Source organism: Trachemys scripta, chromosome 2 (assembly GCF_013100865.1).
Source record: "Trachemys scripta elegans isolate TJP31775 chromosome 2, CAS_Tse_1.0, whole genome shotgun sequence".
In the NCBI taxonomy this organism is placed as follows: domain Eukaryota; kingdom Metazoa; phylum Chordata; order Testudines; family Emydidae; genus Trachemys; species Trachemys scripta.
Genome location: NC_048299.1, coordinates 252,026,841 through 252,050,472, shown reverse-complemented (window position 1 = coordinate 252,050,472; position 23,632 = coordinate 252,026,841). Strand labels below are relative to the sequence as shown.

Genomic DNA, 23,632 nt, shown 5'->3' with positions numbered 1-23,632 from the left:
ATTTAATCACATTTTTGTCAGTATACATATTTCTTTTCCCTTAAATATCATAGGAAACTTTTCTTTTTCTTATTAATTATACTGCTCATATCTGGGGTTGTCCACATTTGAAAATGTATTCATATCACTACTTTGATAGACTGGATGAAATTAAGATATAAATCTAGATCTCACACACACTGAAGTGTCTAGACATAGTTACTGTTTGGTGTGTAAATTTTTTCTTGTGTGAAAATTTCTATATTTGTTACCCGTTAGAGGAAAAAGTGTGTTTCTATCCTTTCATAAGGAATGTTGATTCATAATCATTAAATCTGTATAAATCAGAGGATGTGAAGCCTAATAGAAACCAAAACAAAAAGTGAGGAAATGCCAAGTTTAGACTGTGAACTCTCTGTTTTAACTAGTTTCCAGGTATCTAATGTATCTGAGTCAAAATATGTCTGTAGTGCTTCTCTGTGTATCAGATGTATCCCAGTAGAGAGAGAATTTGTCAGAGCTCTGACTGCCTTATGTGCAAATGAACTATGTGTGCGTGTGCGGTTTTTTTGTTTTTTGCTTTTGTTTTTAACACTAGTAAATATCACTCGTTTATGGTCCAATTGCTTGATAGGTTTTTTTATATTTTGTTAGACCTCTGAAACATCTTTTGGTAACCAGATGACAGCATGTTTAAGTAGATAACCACAATACATGCTTTATAATCTATATAATAAAATTCTAGGATTGTCACTCAGAAGCCTAGAATGTACTTTGAATCAATGTGATGTGATGGAAGCATGGTTGAGAGCTTTTTTTGTTTTGTTCAGGTTATCACCAGGTTGAATCATCACTGCATTTTAAAGTCTATTACTATATAATTTTTAAATTCTCAGCCATTTTGGCTTTATGAATTACACCCATGTAGTATACAGCTACAGTAAGGCATGTTCCTAGGCCACGCCAAGAGTTTTAACCATTGTGATGTCAAAGTTAACTCCATCAATCCCCACTCTTACTCTACAGCAGTGGTTCTCAAACTGTGGGTTGGGACCCCTAATTGAATCGCAACCCCATTTTAATAGGGTTGCCAAGGCTGGCGTGAGACTTGCTGGGACCCGGGGCCAAAGCCCAAGCCCCACTGAGTGGCAGGGCTCAGGTTACAAGTCTCCTGCCTGGGGCTGAAGCCCTTGGGCTTTGTCCCACCTCTGCAGGCTTTGGCTTTGTCCCCCCCTCCCCACTCTGGCAGGACGGCAGAGCTCGGGCGGACTGAGATTTCGGTGTCCCCCCTCCTGGGGTTATGTAGTAATTTTTGTTGTCAGAAGGGGGTCGGAATGCAATGAAGTTTGAGAACCCCTGCTCTACAGCTAACAATTTCATGAGCTGTATGAGGGAGACTGCACTGATGTTAGATTATTTACCTTAACTGCCATAGTCAGCACCCAACTATCACTCACACCAATCAACACATCTCCTGGCACAATCTACTCCAGACACAAATCAACACACCCAGCATACACAATAACCCCAAACAGCACTCTGAAGCCTAGAATATCTGAGGCTTTGTCTACCCTTGGTACGCTAGAACCGCCATGGCACTACCTATGCCAGTAGGCGAGGTTCTCTTGTCAGCGAAGGTAATCTACCTCCCCGAGAGGTACTAGTTTAGGTCAATGGAAGAATTCTTCCGTCAACCTAGGGCTGTCTACCCCAGGCATTAGGTCAGCTTAGTTACATAACTCGGGGATATGGATTTTTCACACCCCTTAATAATATAGTTGGGTTGTCTAGCTTAGTGTAGACCCAGCCTATGTCAGTGTGACGTGATAAAAACAGCTGCAAGCATGGCTGAGAACTCTTTTTGTTTAGAATATCATGAGGTTCAATCATCACTGGGATTCGTGGTCTGTTACAGTCCAGTTATTAAGTTCTCAGTCATTTTGGGGTTTTTTTACATATGGCTTTACAGGTTAAGCCTGTGTGACAGCGTAGGCTTTCATCTCCTAGTTTTTAAAGTTAACTAATTACAGTAGCACATCTTGGGAATGAAGATTGTTCATAATGTCTGAAATGTTCGTAACTCTTAACAAAATGTTATACTTGTTCTTTCAGAAGTTTACAACTGAACATGGTACTTTATATAATTTTGAAACTTTTCTATGCAGAAGAAAAATGCTGATTTTAACCCGCTTAATTTAAATGAAACAAGCACAGACAGTTTCCTTACCTTGTCAAATATTTTTAATCTTTTTCCTTTTTTTTAGTAGTTTACATTTAACACAGTACTGTACTGTATTTGCCCTTTTTTTTTTTTTTTTGGTCTCTGCTGCTGCCTATTTGCGTACTTCTGGTTCCAAATGAGTTTGTAACTCTGGTGTTTGTAACTATGAGGAACACAGATGAATTCTGATCAATCTTTAGTGGAAGGCAAGCAAGACATTGCATTCATTAAGAATGCAAGAAATGATCATGTGTACAAACAAATCTCAAAAAAGCTTGGGATATCCTCTGTACCACCTATCAGTACAGAGATCGAGTCATGTGGCTTAAAACCAACTATTGCAAGTTTAGGGATAGTAACAGCATCTCTGAGAACTTGCTTTTAAACTGCAATATAGACATATCTATACTGACTCTTACTGAATTGTGCCACCTATTGTATGGTGTTATTTCCTTTAATAGTATCTTAATTTTCCTTGGACATAAGAACAGCAATAGTGGGTCAGACCAAAGGTTCATTATAATCAAGTAGTGACCACGCCTGAACTTATCTAGCTTGTGTGTCATTATGTATTCTAATACAGTTTTCATATGTATAAAGATCTGTCTAACCTTTATATTGAAACACTGCCTTGGCATACAAAATTTGGCAGACCTGAAATATTTGCCCATATTGGTGTATTTGCTGTTCTTAAAAACAGACCATACCACTACATTTTGAGAAATAATAATGTGTCCTTGTATAACACATCTCTACTTCCAGTGACTTCTAAGTTAGTCAGGTAATAAACTATTGTACTTGTAAGTAGGCTAATATGAAAGGAAATAGAAGTTAAATATGGAGTATCGAAAACAAATAGAAATAAATGATCTGTAGAGAATTTGAACAAAGTCTAAAATACTTAGTTAGCTTCTCTGACATCAATGGTTGTTCAAAAGTGATTAGTTACGATTGAGCTGAGTGAATTTAGATGTTGAGGCAGAGAGGGAAGCATGTTATGCTTCTGTTTGTCTCAATGTATATTGTTGGAAGCACAGCATGGGATGGATTGCTAGCTGTACATTTTGTACAAATGCTGGACAAGATAAGCATTTTGCACTAAGAAGGGCCAGTTAGCATTAACCAGGATTTGTGTGGAATCTGTAAAAGGCATTATCAGTTAAATACCTGGCCAAGTATATATAATTTTCTGCAAATTATTATTGAAAATGGTATTCTGCTCTGTATTTCTCATGGAAGACAACTGAATTTATGACCAAACACCATTAAAAATTAAAATTTCCTTAAATTTGACAAAAACAAGAAAGCAGAAGCCCATTTCTAAAAGCTAAAAAACAGAACTTTCCAATAGCAAGGCCGAATTCCATGCAGTAGTGGAGAAAACAAGAATTATGCTGCATTATTAAGAATGAGTAAGCAGTGGGCATGCTGTGATTACTGCTCATTATAGCAAATTAGACTCACGGTTACTTGTTCTCCCTCATTCCATTGTTCATCCCCACCTTCTGGTTCATCATATGTTAAGATTGTAAATTGCATGGGGCAGGGATTGTCTTTCTTGTGGTGGTAGTACAGTGCCTAGCACACTTGGGCTCTAATCCCTGCTTGGAACTCTAGGTGATACAGAAGTACAAATGATAAATAATTACCATACTGGAAGAAACTAATGGCCCATCTAGTCCTTTATTTATCATGTCTCCAATAGTGGCTAATGTGGGAGGCTAGAAAAATAGGTGGGAAAACCTACAGTGTACCTGATTACAGGGCTTTAATTTCAATCCTGATTAATTTCAGTCTCCTATGGCTGCTGGATATAGGTTTGTGTAGCAGATCTCTGGTATCGAGGACAGAGATGAACTGCTGTTTCAGGGCTGCAATATTATGAATTGACTGTGGCTATATATTATTTTTAGGTACAATCCATTTGTCACATTTATAATTTAATTTTTTCCTCCTAGAAAATATTACTTTTCTGTTTTTGTATTCCTTTTACAGATAATCAAAGATATGAGATCTTCAAGCGCAGAGTTCTCCAAGGAAAGTCAGTCCCTCATTATGCAGCTATAGAGCCAGATGGGGATGGTCTAATGATTGTCTCCTACAAACCCTTCAAATTTATGCAGGATGAGGAAAATCAGCTTGAAAAAAAGGAAGATGGGAAAATAGCAGATAAAAAGAAAGGTAATATTTGTTCTGGTCATGTTTTCCTAGACTTCTGTAACGAAACCATCCTAGATGATTTAATGAATTTCCATATATCACTACAATATTTTTTTTCCACTGTCTTAAATTTCATTGTAAATGTTTACTTCCTGGACAAAGAGATTTAGATATTTATATTATTTTATGTATGTAATTTCTCTTTGTGTATGGTGTTTGCCTTTCTTAATTGTAGAAGATGCCTTGCAACTAGAGATGAGTGAAGTTTTGCTCTGCAGAAGACACACAAAATTCATGCTTTCATTGTCTTTGCATGAAAAATGAGTATTAAACATGTAGAAATAGAGATAGTAATTGAGCTGTAAGTATCTGTGGAAAGGGGACATTCATTGAATTGTAACTTCATCATGCGCCGATCAGTGGTGTGAAGGGCAACCACTAGCTCAGCAGGAAGACAAAATCCTCCAAATGTTTTCATCATCAACATGCCGAGTGATTGTACCAGTTAGCACAGAGGGCCTCTCTTAAAAAAAATAAAATAAATGTTGTTCTCTCTACAGGTAGTCATATTGGTTTGCCTATTGGATGTATCCTAATCAGGATCATTGGTGGGCTATTTTATGGAAAACACTGTTGGTGGATTATTTTCACATAAAATCATTTGCTGTGGTTCACTGATGTGTATTTCAAACCTTCCACAAAGCTGTAGCTAAAAGAAGCCAGAAATATGCACAGGCTAATTCTATTAGAAAGGTGTGTGGGTTTTTTTGTTTTTGTAGGATCGTAGGCCTGGAAGGGACCTCAATCAGTCATCTAGTCCAGGCCTCTGCACTCATGGCAGGACTAAGTATTATCTATCCTGACAGGTGTTTGTCTAACCTGCTCTTAAAAATATCCAAATGATGGAGATTCCACAACCTCCCTAGGCAATGTATTCCAGTGATTAACTACCTTGACAGTTAGGATGTTTTTCCTAATGTCCAACCTAAACTGCCCTTGCTGCAGTTTAAGCCCATTGCTTCTTGGCCTATCCTCTGAGGTTAAGGAGAACAATTTTTCTCCCTCTTCCTTATAACAAGCTTTTATGTACTTGAAAACAGTTATCAGTTCCCCCCTTATTCTTCTCTTCTCCAGACTAAACAAACTCATTTTTTTCAATATTCCCTCATAGGTCATGTTTTCTAGACTGTTAATCGTTTTTGTTGCTCTTCTCTGGACTTTCTCCAGTTTGTCCACAGCTTTCCTGAAATGTGGCATCCAGAACAAGACACAGTACTTCAGTTGAGGCCTAATCAGCGTGGAGTAGATCGGAAGAATTACTTCTCGTGTCTTGCTTACAACGGTCCCGCTAATGCATCCCAGAATGATGTTTGCTTTTTTTGTTGCAGTGTTACACTGTTGACTCATATGTTGCTTGTGATCCACTATGACCCCCCAGATCCCTTTCCACAGTACTCCATCCTAGACAGTCATTTCCCATTTTGTATGTGTGCAACTGATTGATCCTTCCTAAGTGAGTACTTTGCATTTGTCCTTATTGAATTTAATTCTGTTTACTTCAGACCATTTCTTCAGTTTGTCCAGATCATTTTGAATTTTAATCCTATTCTCCAAAGTATTTGCAATCCCTCCCATCGTAGTATCATCTGTAAACTTTTATAAGTGTACTCTCTATGCCACCATCTAAATCACTGATGAAGATATTGAAGAGAACCGGACCCAGAACTAATCTCTGTGGGACACCACTTGATGTGCCCTTTCAGCTTGTCTATGAACCAGTGATGATTATTCTCTGGGAATGGTTTTCTAACGAGTTATGTACCGCCCTAGTTGCTCCATCTAGGTTGTATTTCCCTATTTTATTTATAAGGAGGGCAGGCGAGACAGTATCAAAAGCCTTTCTGAAATCAAGATATACCACATCTACTGCTTCCCCCCATCCACAAAGGTTGTTACCCTGTCTAAGAAAGCTATCAATTTGGTTTGACACGATTTGTTCTTGACAAATCCATGCTGACTGAAAGGTCACAAATAACCACCCAAAGGTTATCTAAATGGGTGTTGGACTGTATTGGACCCTCTGCGCAGATTAGCGTCCATTCCACCAGAGCTCAAGAAGCCTCTTCTGCTTCTCCAGTGGACTTTCCAATCGTCAAGATTTGTAAAGCAGCTACCTGGAGTTCAGTTCACACGTTCACCCATCACTACTCCTTGGTAGAGGGTTCCAGATCTGATGCCCACTTTGGTGGAGCTGTCTTAGTCATGGGCTCACTAGACTCTGAGCACCCACTTCGAGAACATGAGATCTCTTCTTATGAGTCATCTAAAATGGAATCCATATGGACAACCACTCCAAAAACAAAACTGTTATTTACAGTACAGTAACTGGTTTTTGTGATTTGTTGTCATAGAAATGTAGGGATATAACGGACCTCAGGAAGTCAAGTCCAACCCCTGGTGCTGAGGCAGTTCATGTAAAAAGACCATCCCTGACAGGTGTGTGTTAAATCTCTTCTTAAAAACTGCCAATATTGGGGATTCCACAACCTCCTTTGGAAGACTATTTCCAGACGTTAACTACTCCTATAGTTAGATTTTTCCTAATACAGTATCTAAATGGACACATGCATTTCCACAACCCGCCCTCCTTCCTGACTGGATTCTGCAGTTAGGAGGCTGAAGGCTAGTTACAGCTGTCCTGCCCTTTATTCCCTTGGCTACAGTGTGCCAGAGGGCATACTTGGGTGCAGGCATGGCCCCAGTGAACACTAGCATTTAAAAAGATTGAGACCTCACACACATGGGGCACATGTATCAGAAGTGGAATATATGTGGACAACACATCTCAAAGAACCACTGTTACTGTGGATTCATGAAGATAACTCAAAAGGTGCTGAACCTAGATAATGGGATTAATGCTCACTGAGACATAGTGCGTTTTGCTTATTTGAATTAATTTGTGTATTGATTTCATAAAGTTATGACTAATTAAAAATGCCATGTTAAAAAAACTACAAGTGCATATTTATATAGTTCAGCTGAGTGTACTCCTGCACATTTAAATGTGCACATGAGTGTAAGCAACTCTCCATAACTGAGACACAAGTGGACTTTGGTCAAATACCTACTGGTAGCCAGAAAACTGTTCCTCTCTATTTTTTAATAAGTGATCAGAATATCTTTCATATGAAGTTTTCAGAGTAGAAAGTGAATACACACACTTTACCAAATTTCTCTCTTTCCCTCCCCCCCGATATACTTTGCATTTTGTAACTGACTTTGCATTTATATGTGTTTCCATTTGTAGACCCTGTCTATTATTGGCAACAGACTGAAGATGATTTGACAGTAACAATTCATCTTCCACAAGACATCACTAAAGATGACATACAAGTACAGTTTTCTCCTGATCATATCATTGTAGCATTGAAAAGTCAGCCTCCTTTGGTGGAAGGAAAACTCTGTTCATCTATTGACCATGAAAGCTGCACATGGATAATTAGAGATAATAGGTATTAATAATCTATATATTGATTTTACTTTTCGTATTAATCTATATTAAGTCAAAGTAGGTTTTATTTTTTAAAAAATCCTGTTTGTTTCTCTCCAATCCAGTCCATGCAACAGGCACCATATAAATTCCATTGAAGTTGATGTCAACTAGTGAAGGATCAGGCCTTTATTCAAAAAGGGCCTGCTCCTGCAAACACTTCTGTAAGTTACTCATGCATGAGTAGTTCAACATGCACAAGTGTCTCATGATTTTCCAGTCATTCTTTGTCTCTGAAATGAAAATGTTTTAAAACTTTCAAAGTGACACATGTAAAACTTTATAAGCAATAAGGTGGTTTGGAAGAAGAGAGGTTTTGAAATAAAAAGCTTATTCAATCTTCATCCATATTCACTATATTGGCATCAGAGTCTGCAGAATTTGTACATGCATAGATCAGTTGTGGGTGCAAATTAGGAAGTTAGAGGCATAAGTACTCAAACTGCCACCCAGAATTCATTTCTCCAGATTCAAATAGTATGAGCTCCATATGCATATGCTGAAAGGGAGGCTGGAGCTCCTACCCTCTTAAAAATGTACCCCTTTAAAATTTTTTGGTTATACAGTTTCAAAGACTGAAGCCTTAACTGGCTGAGCTTGTAAGCCAATTTCTTTGTTACAGTTAAAAGGAACAGTGAAACTGCCATGTATACACATTAATGTCAAGGTTTTAAGCGCTCCTTATGAATTTTTGTTGAACTAAATTACTGTGCTTTCACAGCAACCACTATTCAGAATGGTTTAATTTGATGTATTTAGATAGGTGTACAATGGAGGGCTACTTATGGGATGGAAAATTCTTCAACATTTTCTTTCTGGAGCAAAGATTTGTGACATCTTAGTGGGAAATGCTCTCTGGTAGCCTCTTAGTTTGGAAAGAGGCTGTTCAATCAGACAGCTAAAGAAAGACAAATCTGGGAGCCAAATGGTTATGCCACCTGCAGGAAACTTGGCAAAAATATTCAAACATTTTTTCAACCTTCTTAATATTCATATCTTCATAGACATTAAGGCCAAAAGGGACCATTATGATTATCTAGTCTGACCTTAAATGAGGAGTTGAATTAATGTATATCTTCAAAAATAATTTGTTTTTACAATTGACAATGGTGCAGCTGCTGCTTTTCTAAAATAATTGACCTTTGATGATTGAATTTACCACCTTGTTCTGCCCTGTTGACCTTTCCAGTATTTTGTGTCGCAGTGTTTTTATTGTTTTTAACATATCAAGAGCATAATATGCATGGAAATTAATTTTGTTTAAATATAAAATTATACTGCATTAAGTATCAAACTGCAGTGTATGTCAGGGAATTGTTGACACAAATATTAATTTTAAAACTTTTTCAAGAAGAGAGAGCAAATCAATAGGGAGGGCCAAATAACTAGCGTGGTTCGCTTTAGGTTTTGTTCTATGAGCAAAAGTGGGCAGCCAAGAACATCTGTAGTGTTCTTCTGAAAGCCACGGAGTCAAGTGCAGCTCATGCTGATTCAATGTCAAACATCAGATGAGATCAGAATCTGGTCTTCTGTATTCACAGTCTAATATTCTGACACCAGAGCTTCATTTTTTTTTTATTTTTTTTCAATAAGAGACCATTTATTATTGGGTAGGTGACTATACTGCATATGTTTGGCAGCCTGAGAAGCAGATAGATAGTTCTCAGCATCCAGTTAGCTGAAAAAATTTGCCTAGCAGTACCCATAGACAGCCAGCACTCATACCTAGTGGCCACAGCCCCTTCCTTGGCTATGTGAGACGGCACTGTTCGACTGCCCCTTCCGACCCCCCCGTTCCTTCTTACTGCCTATCGCTGGAGTGGGACCTCGGTGTGGTTCTAACCTCACAAATTCTCTACTTCTTAGTGACTTTTCTAGTTGTACACAGCTAATTAGAACTGGGGTTGTCAAACAATTAAAAAAATTAATTGCAATTAATTGTGCAATTAAAATAGTCATGATTAATCACAATTTTAATCGCACTGTTAATAATAGAATACCAATTTATATTATACATATTTTAGGCTGTTTTTCTACATTTTCAAATATTGATTTCCGTTATAACACAGAATACAAAGTATGCACTGCTCACTTTATATTTTTATTACAAATATTTGCACTGTAAAAAAGACAATTGAAAAATACTGTTTTAATCTCATACAAGTACTGTAGTGCAATCTCTTTATCATGAAAGTGCAACTTACAAAATTTAGAATTATATTTTTAAAAAATGGCACTCAAAAACAAAACAATGTAAAATTTTAAAGCCTACAAGTCCATTCAGTCCTACTTCTTGTTCAGCCAATCGCTGAGACAAACATGTTTTGATTACTTTTATGGGAGATAATCCTGCCCGCTTCTTATTTACAATGTCACCTGAAAGTGAGAACAGGTGTTTGCATGGCTCTGTTGTAGGTGGCATTGCAAGTTCTTTATGTGCCAGATATGCTGAACATTCGTATGCCCCTTCATGCTTCGTTTTATATGCTCTAAAGCAAAAATAATAATTCTACATTTGTAAGTTGCACTTTCATGATAGAGATTGTACTACAGTACTTGTATGAGATTAAAAGAAGCAGTATTTTTCAATGATCTTTTTTACAGTGCAAATATTTGTAATAAAAAATAATATAAAGTGAGCAGTGTACACATTGTGTTCTGTGTTATAATGGAAATCAATATATTTGAAAATGTAGAAAAACATCCAAAAATATTTATAATAAATTTAAATTGGTATTTTATTGTTGTTTAACAATGCAATTCAAACTGCGATAAATAAAAATATCTAGTTAATTTGTTTTGAATTCATCTTTTGCATTAATTGTGATTAATAGCCCTAATTAGTACCTTAGTATAGTGTTAGTTAGATTTAGTATTCATTAGCTTTAGTTGAAGTATTTCCCTGGTGATGCCCTCACCAATGTTTTAACATGTCCGTCGTGTGGAGGAGTAATCCCCACACACGTGCTTGCTGTGCTTAGGTGAAGCCCACGGCAAGGAAAGGTGTTTGATTTGCAAATCATTCACAAAGCGAACTCAGATTACGATGGATCTTTGTCTAAAGCAGCACCTGCTCAAACAGGCCTTACAGTCTGGTTAGCTCGGAGTCCCATGTTGGATCAGAGATCACCCTTCAGTTCTGAGGGAGCTTCCATTTCACATCCTAGAGCTTGCGCATCTCCGAAAGGTCTGAGGAGTTGCTTCCCATCAAGTGTACCGAGGAAAAGGTCACATAAGATCAATCGTGGCCATTCCTGGTCGCGTGGAGACTTGTCTGCCTCCTCCCGAAGGAGTGTGGACCAGCACGGTGTGAATGCCGGTTTATGGGATGGAGCAGGTCCCGTCTACTGCTCCGCAGTACAATAGAGGGAGAAAAGAGACCCCTTACCTTTGACTCCCTTTCCAGGCCCAAGGTGTCTGAGTCCTATACTGACAAGGGCAGTGCTAGTACTGGCTGGTTTTGTGCCAGCGGTGTATCAGGAGGCAATGGACCTGTTCTCCCTTTCTTCCTGAACTTTCCACTGGTCCAGGACCTTGCCAGGACTTCATCCTCTAGGTCATCTTTGCAGCTTGGGGCATTCTGATGATTGATCTGTTTGCCACGAGACACAGCAGGAAATATCATCTGATCTGCTCTCAAGGGGGCCTCATCCCTGGCTCCCTGTCCAAAGCTTTCCATCTCAGCTGGCAGTTGGCTCTCCTGTGGTTCTCCAACCTTCTTGAACTGTCAATTCAGCCTCTCCTTTCCTTGCCATCCTGACCTATTCACACAAAACTTACATCCCATGCTTAGCTTCCTGCATCTCACAGCATGGCTGCTTCATGGCTAAATGAGGAGGAAGAATGGTGTTCAGCATCTGTTCAACAGGTCCTACTCAACAGTAGAAAGCCCTCTACCAGAATGGCTTATTTAGCTAAATGGAAGCTGTTTTTGATGTGGTTGTTGGCCTGTGGATTTCACCCAATGGTGACTTCTATTCAGGACATCTTGGAATACTTGCTGTACCTTCAGTCCTTGGGATTTGCACTTAGCTCATTGAGAGTGCATCTGGCAGTGTTAGTGGCATTTCATCCCTCAGTCAAGGAATATCAGTCTTCTTCAATACTCATAGACTCATAGACTCATAGACTTTAAGGTCAGAAGGGACCATTATGATCATCTGGTCTGACCCCCTGCATGCTGCAGGCCACAAAACCGTCCCTACCCCTTCCCTGGACTCTGCTGTTGAAGTCCCCAATCCTGTTTTAGGTGGCTTCAATCGGCAGAAACCCTCCTGCTAGAGATCCCTGCCCCATGCTGCGGAGGAAGGCGAAAAACCTCCAGAGGCTCAGCCAATCTGCCCTGGAGGAAAATTCCTTCCCGACCCCAAATATGGCGATCAGTAAGACCCCGAGCATATAGGCAAGAGTCTCCAGCCTGACCCCTGTCAGCCATTATACAATTTACCTACCATTTCTTGGTTTTCCTTGACTACTATGTTTTACCATTAAACCATTCCCTCCATAAATTTATCTAACTTAATCTTAAAACCAGACAGGTCCGTCGCCCCCACCGTTTCCCTCGGAAGGCCGTTCCAATATTTCACCCCTCTGACGGTCAGAAACCTTCGTCTAATTTCAAGCCTAAACTTCCCCACGGCCAGTTTATATCCATTCGTTCTCGTGTCCACATTAGTACTAAGCTGGAATAATTCCTCTCCCTCCCTTGTATTTATCCCTCTGATATATTTAAAGATAGCAATCATATCCCCCCTCAGCCTTCGCTTTGTCAGACTAAACAACCCAAGCTCCTCTAGTCTCTTTTCATACGACAGGTTTTCCATTCCTCTGATCATCCTAGTGGCCCTTCTCTGCACCCGTTCCAGTTTGAGTTCATCTTTTTTAAACATGGGAGACCAGAACTGCACACAGTACTCCAAATGAGGTCTCACCAGCGCCTTGTACAACGGAAGCAGGACCTCCTTATCCCTACTAGATATACCTCGCCTAATGCATCCCAAGACAGCATTGGCTTTTTTCACCGCCACGTCGCATTGTCGACTCATAGTCATCCTGCGGTCTACGAGGACCCCTAGGTCCTTCTCCTCTTCCGTTACTTCTAACCAATGTGTCCCCATCTTGTAACTAAAATTTTTGTTAGTCATCCCCAAATGCATCACCTTACACTTTTTACTATTAAATTTCATCCTATTTCTGATACTCCAATTCACAAGCTCATTCAAGTCTCCCTGCAGGATATCCCTATCCTCCTCCGAATTTACAACGCCTCCCACCTTCGTATCATCCGCAAACTTTATCAGCCCACTCCTGCAATCGGTTCCGAGGTCAGTTATAAATAGATTAAATAAAATGGGTCCCAAAACCGAACCTTGAGGCACTCCACTAGTAACCTCCCTCCAACCTGACAGTTCACCCTTTAATACGACCCGCTGCATTCTCCCCATTAACCAATTCCTTATCCACCTCTGGATTTTCATATCGATCCCCATGTTTTTCAGTTTAACCAATAATTCCTCATGGGGTACAGTATCAAACGCTTTACTGAAATCCAGGTATATCAGGTCCACCGCATTTCCCTTATCTAATAAATCCGTTACTTTCTCAAAGAAGGAGATCAGATTCGTTTGGCACGATCTGCCCTTCGTAAAACCATGTTGTAATTTATCGCAATTGCCACTAACCTCCAGGTCCTCAACTAGTTTCTCTTTCAGAATTTTCTCTAACACCTTGCACACTACGGATGTTAAACTAACAGGCCTGTAGTTACCCGGATCACTTTTTTTCCCTTTCTTGAAAATAGGAACCACATTAGCTATTCTCCAGTCTAACGGGACCACCCCCGAGTTTACAGATTCATTAAATATTATCGCTAACGGGCCTGCTATTTCCCGCGCCAATTCCTTCAATATTCTCGGATGAAGATCGTCCGGTCCTCCCGATTTAGCCCCATTAAGGCATTCAAGTTTTGTTTCTACCTCGGATACGGTAATCCCCCATCCTGAATGCCCCTCTGTAGTGGTGCTAGTATCCCTAATACCTTCATTGGCCTCATTGAACACCGATGCAAAATATTCATTGAGATATTGCGCCATGCCTAGATTGTCTTTAATCTCTTCTCCGGCAATAGTCTTCAGCGGTCCCACTTCTTCTTTCTTTGCTTTCTTCTTATTTATGTGGCTGTAAAACCTCTTACTATTGCTTTTAATTCCCCTCGCTAGGTCCAACTCTACTCGGCCTTTGGCCTTTCTCACTCTATTTCTACATTCTCTGACTTCGCTAAGGTAAGTTTCTTTACTAATCCCTCCCCTCTTCCACTCTTTGTACGCTTTCTGTTTTTTCCTAATCGCCCCTTTGAGTCGGTCGCTCATCCAGCTCAGTCTAAATCTCCTGCTTTGTAATCTTTTTCCCTTTTTTGGAATGCAGGCCTCCGACAGCTCATGCATCTTTAACTTGAAGTAATCCCAGGCTTCTTCTGCCTTTAGATCCATTAATACGTTTACCCAATCCACTTCCCTTACCAGTCCCCTTAATTTGTTAAAATTGGCCTTTTTAAAATTATAAACCCTAGTCTTTGACTTAATTCTGTTACTCCTCCCATGTATTTTAAACCGAATTAGCTCATGATCACTGGAGCCCAAATTGTCCCCCACTACCACTTCCTCAACGAGGTCCTCACTAGTTACCAGAATCAAATCTAAAATGGCCTCCCCCCTCGTCGGTTCAGCTACCACTTGATGAAGGAATTGATCAGCAAGCACATCTAGGAACATCTGAGCCCTATTATTACTACTAGCGTTTGTGCCCCAATCTATATCCGGGAAGTTAAAGTCCCCCATAATTACACAGTTTCTATTAGTAATTACTTCTCTAAACACATTAAATAGTTCCTTATCCATATCCTGGGTCGATCCCGGCGGTCTATAGCACACTCCAAGCACTATCCCCGGAGAGGCTCTAGTAGTCCTATTACCCAGTGTGATTATTGCCCAGACGGACTCTGTGTTATCTAATCCATCAACTATTATTTCTTTACAGGTTATTTCACTATTGACATACAATGCCACCCCCCCACCTTTACCTTTGTACCGGTCTTTCCTAAACAGCGCATACCCCTCCATACCTGCGTTCCAGTCGTGACTGCCATTCCACCACGTTTCTGTTATTCCTACGATATCTGGTTTCAGCTCTTGGACCAAGAGCTCCAATTCCTCCATTTTATTACCTAGGCTTCTGGCATTGGTGTATAAACACCCTAATGTATGTCGTTTAGCCTGTCTCCCATTAGTTGCACTATAAGTTGCGGGCCTCCTTGCGTCCGTCCCCCCTGTCCTTCCTACGTCCGATCTCATCTCCCCGGCTATGTCTCCTCTCATTTTACTCACCTTTTCCATACTGGAATCTGGCGTGGAGATTAACTGTGCATCTCCCAACCTTCTCCCCAAACTTCCTAGTTTAAAGCCCTTTTGATAAGATGAGCCAGCCTCCCTCCCAGAAGTCTATTACCTTCCCTACTCAGGTGAAGCCCATCCCGCGAGAACAGGTGCCTGTCCCCGAAAGCCTCCCAGTGGCCATACATCCCAAAGCCCTCCTTATAGCACCACTCTCTTAGCCAACTATTTATTCTCACAATCCTATCAGCCCTTTGCTGCCCTTCCCTCGGAACGGGCAGAATCCCACTAAAGATAATCTGAGCCTCTATCTCCTTGAGCGTCTTCCCCACACAGTCAGTCGGTTCTAATTCTGAGTTATCCATTCCCTACATAGACATACATGCATGATCAAATTACTTTAAAGCTTCTAATTTAGGCTTTCATTTTCTCTATGAAATGAAGAAAAGAAACTTTGTTATTTATAGCAGATGATATTTCTGTCACACGTTTTGAGCCAACAATAGATCTGTGGTCACACTATGTACCACTGAACTGCCTATAGACTCATAGACTTTAAGGCCAGAAAGGATCATCATGATCATCTAGTCTGACCTCCTGCAGATTGCAGGCCACAGAACCTCACCCAATCCACTCATGAAATAGACCCATGAACTCTGAGCAAATATTTTCTCTCGTCTCTCAATTTGAACAATATTATGCTGGTGGCATCCATATGCAAGCATAATAATTTTAAGAAAGATTCTCAAAAAGTAATGTCCTGGAGCAGATACTTGAGAACTAGATGTAACTGTCTTTCAGGATAAAACATCAGCTACTTTAATTCTGCACCACACCTTGGCTGTGAGCTCTTCATCTCCTAAGCAAAGCAGGTACTAATTATGAAGAGAGAAAAGGGAGAAAGGTGCTGTTTACTTGCAATGCACCTTTCACCAACGCATCCCGAAAGGAAGTAGCTTTAATAGAGGTATCAAAAAACTTAACATAAATCATCCAAAAACTTGAATGGAAAGGTTCTAACAGGCATGTGTGAAACTGAAGAACTCTAAAACAGCTCAACCAGTTAACTTGTGCTTTGGATTGTTTCCTTCCTTATGAGGGCTGCTAAACATGGCAAGATTGAAATTTCTAGCATAAACTGCTTTTCTGTTGTTCAGGATCAAAAATTCCAATCTATGGAGGCAATAAATACAAAGCGCAAACAAATTCACTTTGGTCAAACTTCAAAAAACACACATGCCCACACGTGCTCACACCTCGTAATTTTGAAGGCTTCAGTTAGAAAGTGAATTTGAACTAAGTCTCTTCTCCACTAAGAAGCTCAACTTCCCTCAGAAGAAACCTTTCCTCATAACAGCCCCTTCCCTCCTGCACTTCCCAAGTCAGGCTGCCCACTGTTTCCTCCATCCAGATATTTGTAAAAATTGTCTGTATTATGACTAGCTGTGATTTCAGACTAATACATTTGACCAAAGTCTCACTCTTCTGATTCCTAGAAATTAGAGATGGAAAATACTGTAGCTTATCAACAGTAATAAATCCCCTTTCAGTGTACGACCGTTCCTTACAGTTGTAGATTGAGTACTTTATAAATGCCTAACTAGAAAGCAAGAACGACCTTCTAGTGCTTTATGAAGTCTAGTTTATTAAAGTGATTTTTTTTTTTTAAAGGACTGGTTATCTGCTTTCTTGAGTGCATCTCCCTTAGCACATATCCACTACATACTGCGCTCTCAATTTTTGCCTTGAGAAATATCAGCCAAAGGCCAAGTGTGTATCCTTTTCCATTATCCGAAGGATAAGAGAGCTATAAATCTTATGTCAATTTTAAGTGATTACTAGAAGTGCTGAGAGGAGGTTTGTATTTGGAAGATAAACAGGAGCTACTACATAGTGAGTCATCCCATCACTTTCTGGCATTTCTGCTAGGTTTAAAACTGAAGGTAAAAATACCTATCTCGCTGTGATGACACTTTACTATGCAGTCAATGTAATAAGTTTGGGAGAAGCATGACAATTACTAAAAGGTAAAGACAATCCAAAGGGCCACCCACAAGTGAACAAAGTCAAAATAGAAACACTCCTTTTGTGAGTATTCTTTTGTCAGTATCCTATGCAAATGAAAAGGCTCTACAACTTCAACCCCAGTGAATGTAAAATTAACATACACCTGTGAATCTAGGTGTATAGCTGTGCTATTGCAAGTAACAACCATTAGCTGAAGGGATGACTTTAGTTTGAAATACCTAGATTGGAACCATACTCATCCCCGATGTAAATCCATTGACTTAAATTTGGCCCTGGACAAACTGAAACCCTAGTTCTCATTCCAGCATGGTTCCCAGCCCTTTATTCCAGAGAAGGTACTGGGTACAGTAGCTTAAAATGATTACCATGAAGTTTACTTTGAGTTTTTTGGAAGAGACCTTTTAAATGTAAGTTTTATTTGATATGCATGAACATTAAAGATTGCATGGCACTTTCCCTAAGAGAAGGGAATTGTCCAGGTATTCCTCAGCAAAAAGTTCCCCTTCCAACCCTGTTGCACATTGTGTTGCATACCAGTTAACTACTACCTTCCACTTCAGAAGTGGCTGCTTTTCTGGTAGATAAGTAAATGCATGAAATGCTTTTGGATCATTGAGTATGAAAGAAGCTGCAGAACTGTAAATTGTTATATAAATCATTACTGTTGATCTGTAAAGCTTCATTATGAATATATAGTTTAGTATAATATTGTGTATCAGGTATTCCAGATTTTCAGTGCATTTAATTGTTTTCTGGTTTCAGAATCCAAACCCTGACAAAGAAAACCCTCCTTGTAATGCACAGGAATTGGAGGAATGTGATATTTTTCTTGAAGACAGCACAAGCTTATGCAGATTTGATGGTAACACCTTGAAAATCACTCATGTGGTAAGTGAAATATGAAATCCAATTATGCTTACCCAAGTATCTCCCCTTCATACTTCTATACTAAAAAATCTTGATTTGTTTTCTGTGGTGAGACGTCTTAAAAACCACACCATACATTCAGCTGGTATAAATTGGTGTAGCTTCATTGAAATCTTGTAAATACTTTCTGTAATGAAAAACCTCAGTAATAGTTAGCTGCATATTTGCACAAATATATATGCTGTAGCAGTACACTTCTGCAAAAATGGAAAATCTCTCCCCAGCGCAGGTTTTAATTGATGATCCTTATTACAACCATGCTATTTTGGAAATCTAAGTTCTTCTAGTATATGTTCCTGTCGGTGCTCCACTATAGGATGTGTGCATGCAATTGCAACCAGAGACTACAGTGTAGTGACTGTAGGAGAGCAATGCCTCATGCTCTGAATGAGAGGTTATGGGGAGGCATGAGCCTGCCACCGCACTGTTCTTTCTCAACTGCCTGTGGCTCAAGAAAGAGTTCTGCTGTATGCAGCTTCCTGCCTTCATTTTGTGAATTCTTTACCATATTATTTATTTTAGTAGTTTTTTCTGCATTCATTTGATACCTATTTATTTTATTTAACACTGGCGTGTTAGTAGAAGAGGGGAGAGAGGGGCTCCTTTCCCTCCACTTCTTGGATCTTTCAGCCCTAGCTCTGGAGAAGTTCCTATCCCCTGGAACATTGGTCATAGGCCATCTTGGTCCTTGTTGCTGCTTCATTTGCAGTTCTAGACAAGGAAACCTATCTCTTCAAACAAGGAAATGAAGAAAAGAGATAGATAGCCCCATAAGATCCATTCTCAGGAGTCCTCTTGTTCCTCCAAGGGTATTGTAGAAGCTCTGACTGAGTGCGGTACTGAAGCCTTGGTACAGAGGGAAAACCTCATTTGGACATAGCTATCACCAGAGTAACTACTGAGGCAGCACCGTCTGACACCTTGCAGCACTGCAAGAGACCCAGGTCTATCAGTGCGATGGTAGCAGCATCTAACCATACCTCTGAAAAAGGAGATGACACCACAATTACCTCGATACCTCAACAGCCTCCATCTCGCCAATCGGAATCATCCCAAACTTCATGTAAGGCTATTAGAGCCCTCTACCTCCTTCCCAGTTCCTTTCTTCAGAGGATCTCATTCTCTCTCATGAACCCAGAGTCACCAATATGGAGAAGATCTACCAGTGCCATGTCCTCAATACCTCTGAGAAAGTAGCAAGTTGAGACTTGCTTAAGTCTCCAGGCTTTGGTACCAGTTAAGACACTGGAGGCCACCCTGATCCTTAGCTCGGGGAAAGATTTGTGGGGAAAATAATGGAGGAAAAAAATCCCTGCACTTAAGGAACTTGGAGAATCATAGGGCACAGTTGTGATTCATTGTGCATCCTAATATAATTGCGGAATCTGCACAGATGATGCTTCTTACTGAACTGAGCATGTGCAGAGAGAATAGTTGTGAGGTCTTGTGAGTTCCATCAACCTAAATGATATCTTCTATGTAAAAGGAAAGTGTACATTTTCTGTTTTTTCCTGCTTCACAAAGTTTTGCTAACAGTCATTTTTTCCCTTCCCATGGGCTCTCCCAGTTACATCTGCTTAATTGCGGGAATTGAGTAGATGGGATTCAGAGGAGCTTAGTTTATCTTTGCAAACTGTAGATAGAACAAATGTCAATATTCAAAACCAAAAATGAAATCTGTCCAGTATTCAGAGGCAACATATACTTCCTGTTTAGCAGTCTGTGTTATGCTCCACTTTTGTCTTGGATACTTGCTTGACTAGTAGTTATGCTGGTCTTCTGGTGTCTTTGCACCAGTATTAGGCAAGTTCAGTCATTTGCAAATAGTCCTCTTATAAAAAGTGATTGTGAATTAATTTGTTCATTCTTATTAAAGTGATGTTTCGGTAGCACTTGCTATTGTTGGAAGTATTAGCAAGCAGATGTGATGCATGGTTTACAACATAGCTGTGTTTCTGACTTGCATTATATGGTGCTCTAATGTGAGAAAATACGCCCCGTGGATTAGATTTAAGACTACCAAACTCATTTCACTTATAAACTCTACCATATATGAAAATAGATTCTGAAAGGGAGAAGTCTTGTGTATCAAAGGAGTGGATGCTAAGTGCTATGTCCCTGAAGATCAAACCGTGCATGAAAACATCTTTCATACTAGTTGAATATTTTCAGAACTAGTAGAAAATTGTTCTAGTACTTCACAAATCTTTTTATGGTTTTATAAGAATGGGTTACTCTTTGCTGAAAAATAATCTTCCATGACTAATCAACAAAGCACTTTCTCCAAAGTACTGTATGTGAGAGTAATAAAGCATCTTGTTTGTGTCCAACCCAAGAGGCTAATATATTAACTGCAATAATTGTGGGGAAGATCATTACAGAGACTGCATAACAAGCAAAGAGATACTTATGAGATGAGAGAACTCCTCTTTTCACTCAAAGATCAAATAATTTCCAGCTAGCTACTAGGAAATAACAGGCTCAATGCAAATTGATTTGTTTTTAAAATACTTTATTAAATCCCGTGGGGGGGGGGGGGGGGGGGGGGGGGGATCAGATCTATAGGTGACAGACAACCCTTTGATCCTGAGAAGAAGGAGAGGGATAGGCTCAGGCTACTCTCAACCCCTCCTTTCTTTCCCCCTGCCCAGAGCACTAAATGTAGGACAAGTAGTAACGGTCCTAATCTGCAGCAAGGGAGATTTAGGTTAGATGTTAGGAAAACTTTCTAACTATCAGAGTAGGTAAACCCTGGAATGGGTTAGCAAGGGAGGTTATGTAATTCCTGTCATTGAGATTTTTAAGAACATGTTGGACAAACACTGTCAGGGATAGTGTAGGTTTACTTGGTACTGCTTTAGCATGGGGGTCTGGTATAGATGACCACTCAAGCTCCCTTCCAGCCCTACGTTTCTATGAATCTGCATAAGAGACCCAAAAGTTGGCTTGTTGACCTTGCTCGTCTGGAGGAATGAGGAGAGTCTTTAGTTCTTCACAGACTGAGGTATCTTTGAGTGTACCGTCATTTTGTCTTGTGAGGAATGCAAGAGAATTCAGAGGCTGGCTGAATCCTAGGGGAATAGGCTGAAGGGGGCCAACTCTGAATGCTAGATATTTGACATGGAAGCCCTTTAACATCACATTGGACACAAGTAAATGCCTGGAATTTTTTTGGACAAATGGAGAGTTGGTGTCTCCCTCATTAAAGTTAAAAATATAAGAAGTTGTGGTCTCCTGCTTTAAAATCTATGTGTGTTTTGTTTCATTCTCATTTGTGTCATGATCAGTTGTGGATGAGCATCTGTGATCCTTTACAAAAACATTGTTAAATGACTGATTACTTCAGCTTATATTTTGTTTGCTGAAATTTGGACAGGACACTCATATAGTGATGATGTTTAAGTTTCTAATCCTATAATTTTTGAAAAATATTCTTTGGGAATTGAAGGAAAGTTGTGTAGGTTATTAAGTTGGCCATAAGAGAAGGTCTGACATTTGGTTTACAGTTTTTATGTTAGGAAACTTATCGAGACAATAAAGTGAACCAAAAATACTTGTAGAATTGGCTCATTATCAGCTTCAGATATCTATTGAGACAGGTAACCTGGTAAAAGGAATTCTTGTCAGGGTGAAATGGACATCCTCCGATCCACCTTGCTGCAGGCCTCTGGATTCCACTAGAAAATCCAAAAAAAAGCATGAGGACCTGCATGAGGCCAGAGATGATTTTAAAGATCAGGTGGAACCTCTTTGTTTTCTGCTAAGGAATCAAAGCTTATCCTGTATTCTCTTGGGTATATATCCTGTCCCTTGGGCTTCCCCCAAAAGGGGAAAGTTATGGCTTTCTCTGAAGGCTGACTGAGAGCTGATTATCCACCTCTGTCTCCTGTGGCAGAATGCAAGACTACTTTCAACAAGCAAGCTGATTCTAAAGGCTTCTGGAATGCATAGCCCACCAGCTAGTCACTTTCTATAGCCTACTAGGATCTCTTAGAGTCTCTAGCCTCTGATTGTCCCTGTTCACTTTGTATACTTGGGACCTGATCATTACATGGTGGGGCTATGAGGTTTCATTTTCAAAAAGCCCTCTGAATTTGTTGTCCAGATAGCCTTTTCTCAGGAGGGGATGCTGTAGGTAATCCAGAAGCCCTTTTGGTAAAGAAGGCCATAGAGTCATTTCACCTGATGGAAAGGGGTTTTTATTTCAGGTGGTAGTATCTCAGCTCTCTATGACCTAAGGGGTGAAAACATTATGCACTTATTGTCTTGTAATAGGGGATACTGTGTGTGTGTCTGGCCAGCCATTAGAGAGAGAGAGAGAGAGAGAGAGACACACACACACGTCCCTGCCCTTTTAATCTAAATGAAGTTGACTCTCAGATTTGTGGCTAAAGAAAGCCTCAGGGCAAGAACAGTTAGTAAGCAGCCTCTTACTGTCTAGAAAAATTCTAAAACAAATTCTGTTCATGAACTGTGTATATTCACTTATATTCTTTGTAGCTTAAAGTTACACATCTATGTTTCAGTTGATTCTTTTTATTGGTGATAAAACTAGTATAAATTAGTTAAAATGTTATGGAATGAGCAGCAATGCAAATTATTTTAGCCTACAGAGTATATATGCATGATAGTGTCCAATGTGAACTTCTTTGGGTTGGCTTTTGATATCAGAAACACTGAGCATTACATATATTTTTTTCATTCACTCTCTCCCTACCCCTACTTGCAAGTTAACTTTTATCCATAACAGTTCTTGTATCATGATTTTAAGATCTAGCTGTTTTCCAAGTAAGGACTAGTTATGAGGATTATTATATCTGGGGCAGGAAAACTTAACCATTGATTAAGCAGTCAAACCTTTATGTGAAAGAAAATGACTGCAATAAAGGATACTGGGGGGGGGGGGGGGAGGGTGTTCTCTTTACAAGCCTCCAATAATTGATGTCAGGCATTATCAAGATTCTTTCTTTTCATTTGAGAGAAAAAGTGCATCCCTGGAATCAAGAAGCTAATATCAGTTATTGACACATCGTTTTCTTTGACTGTCTCTCTTTTTCAGACTAAAGAAAGGACAGCTGATCTTTTATCTCATATAGGTGGATACTATCATGTAAATCAAAAGGGATAACATGATTCTAATTAATTAATGTAATTATAGACAGAACTCTCATAATTCTTTTAATAACTGACATGGTGGCTTTATTTTAATTAGCTGTAAAATTTGATTAAATGAACTTAAAGACATTTGGTTTTTTTTCTGCTTGCTTTGCAAGAGCCATGCAAAAAATGGTTACAGCAGTGTTATTAAACTGACCTGAAATGTGAACTTTCATGATAATGTTCAGATTCTAGAACAGGGGTAGGCAACCTATGGCACGC

At 39.6% G+C, this 23,632-nt stretch overlaps 1 protein-coding gene across 1 annotated transcript in view; it reads left to right on the top strand.

The window, feature by feature from the left end:
* The window catches only part of NUDCD1 (NudC domain containing 1), a 124,151-nt gene that overhangs the window by 78,332 nt on the left and 22,187 nt on the right, over nt 1-23,632 (top strand). Inside the window, exons 5-8 of the mRNA XM_034759585.1 lie at nt 4,196-4,381; nt 7,668-7,872; nt 17,228-17,288; nt 18,023-18,214. Coding sequence (XP_034615476.1) covers nt 4,196-4,381; nt 7,668-7,872; nt 17,228-17,288; nt 18,023-18,214 — 644 coding nt within the window. The remainder of the gene's footprint in view (nt 1-4,195; nt 4,382-7,667; nt 7,873-17,227; nt 17,289-18,022; nt 18,215-23,632) is intronic.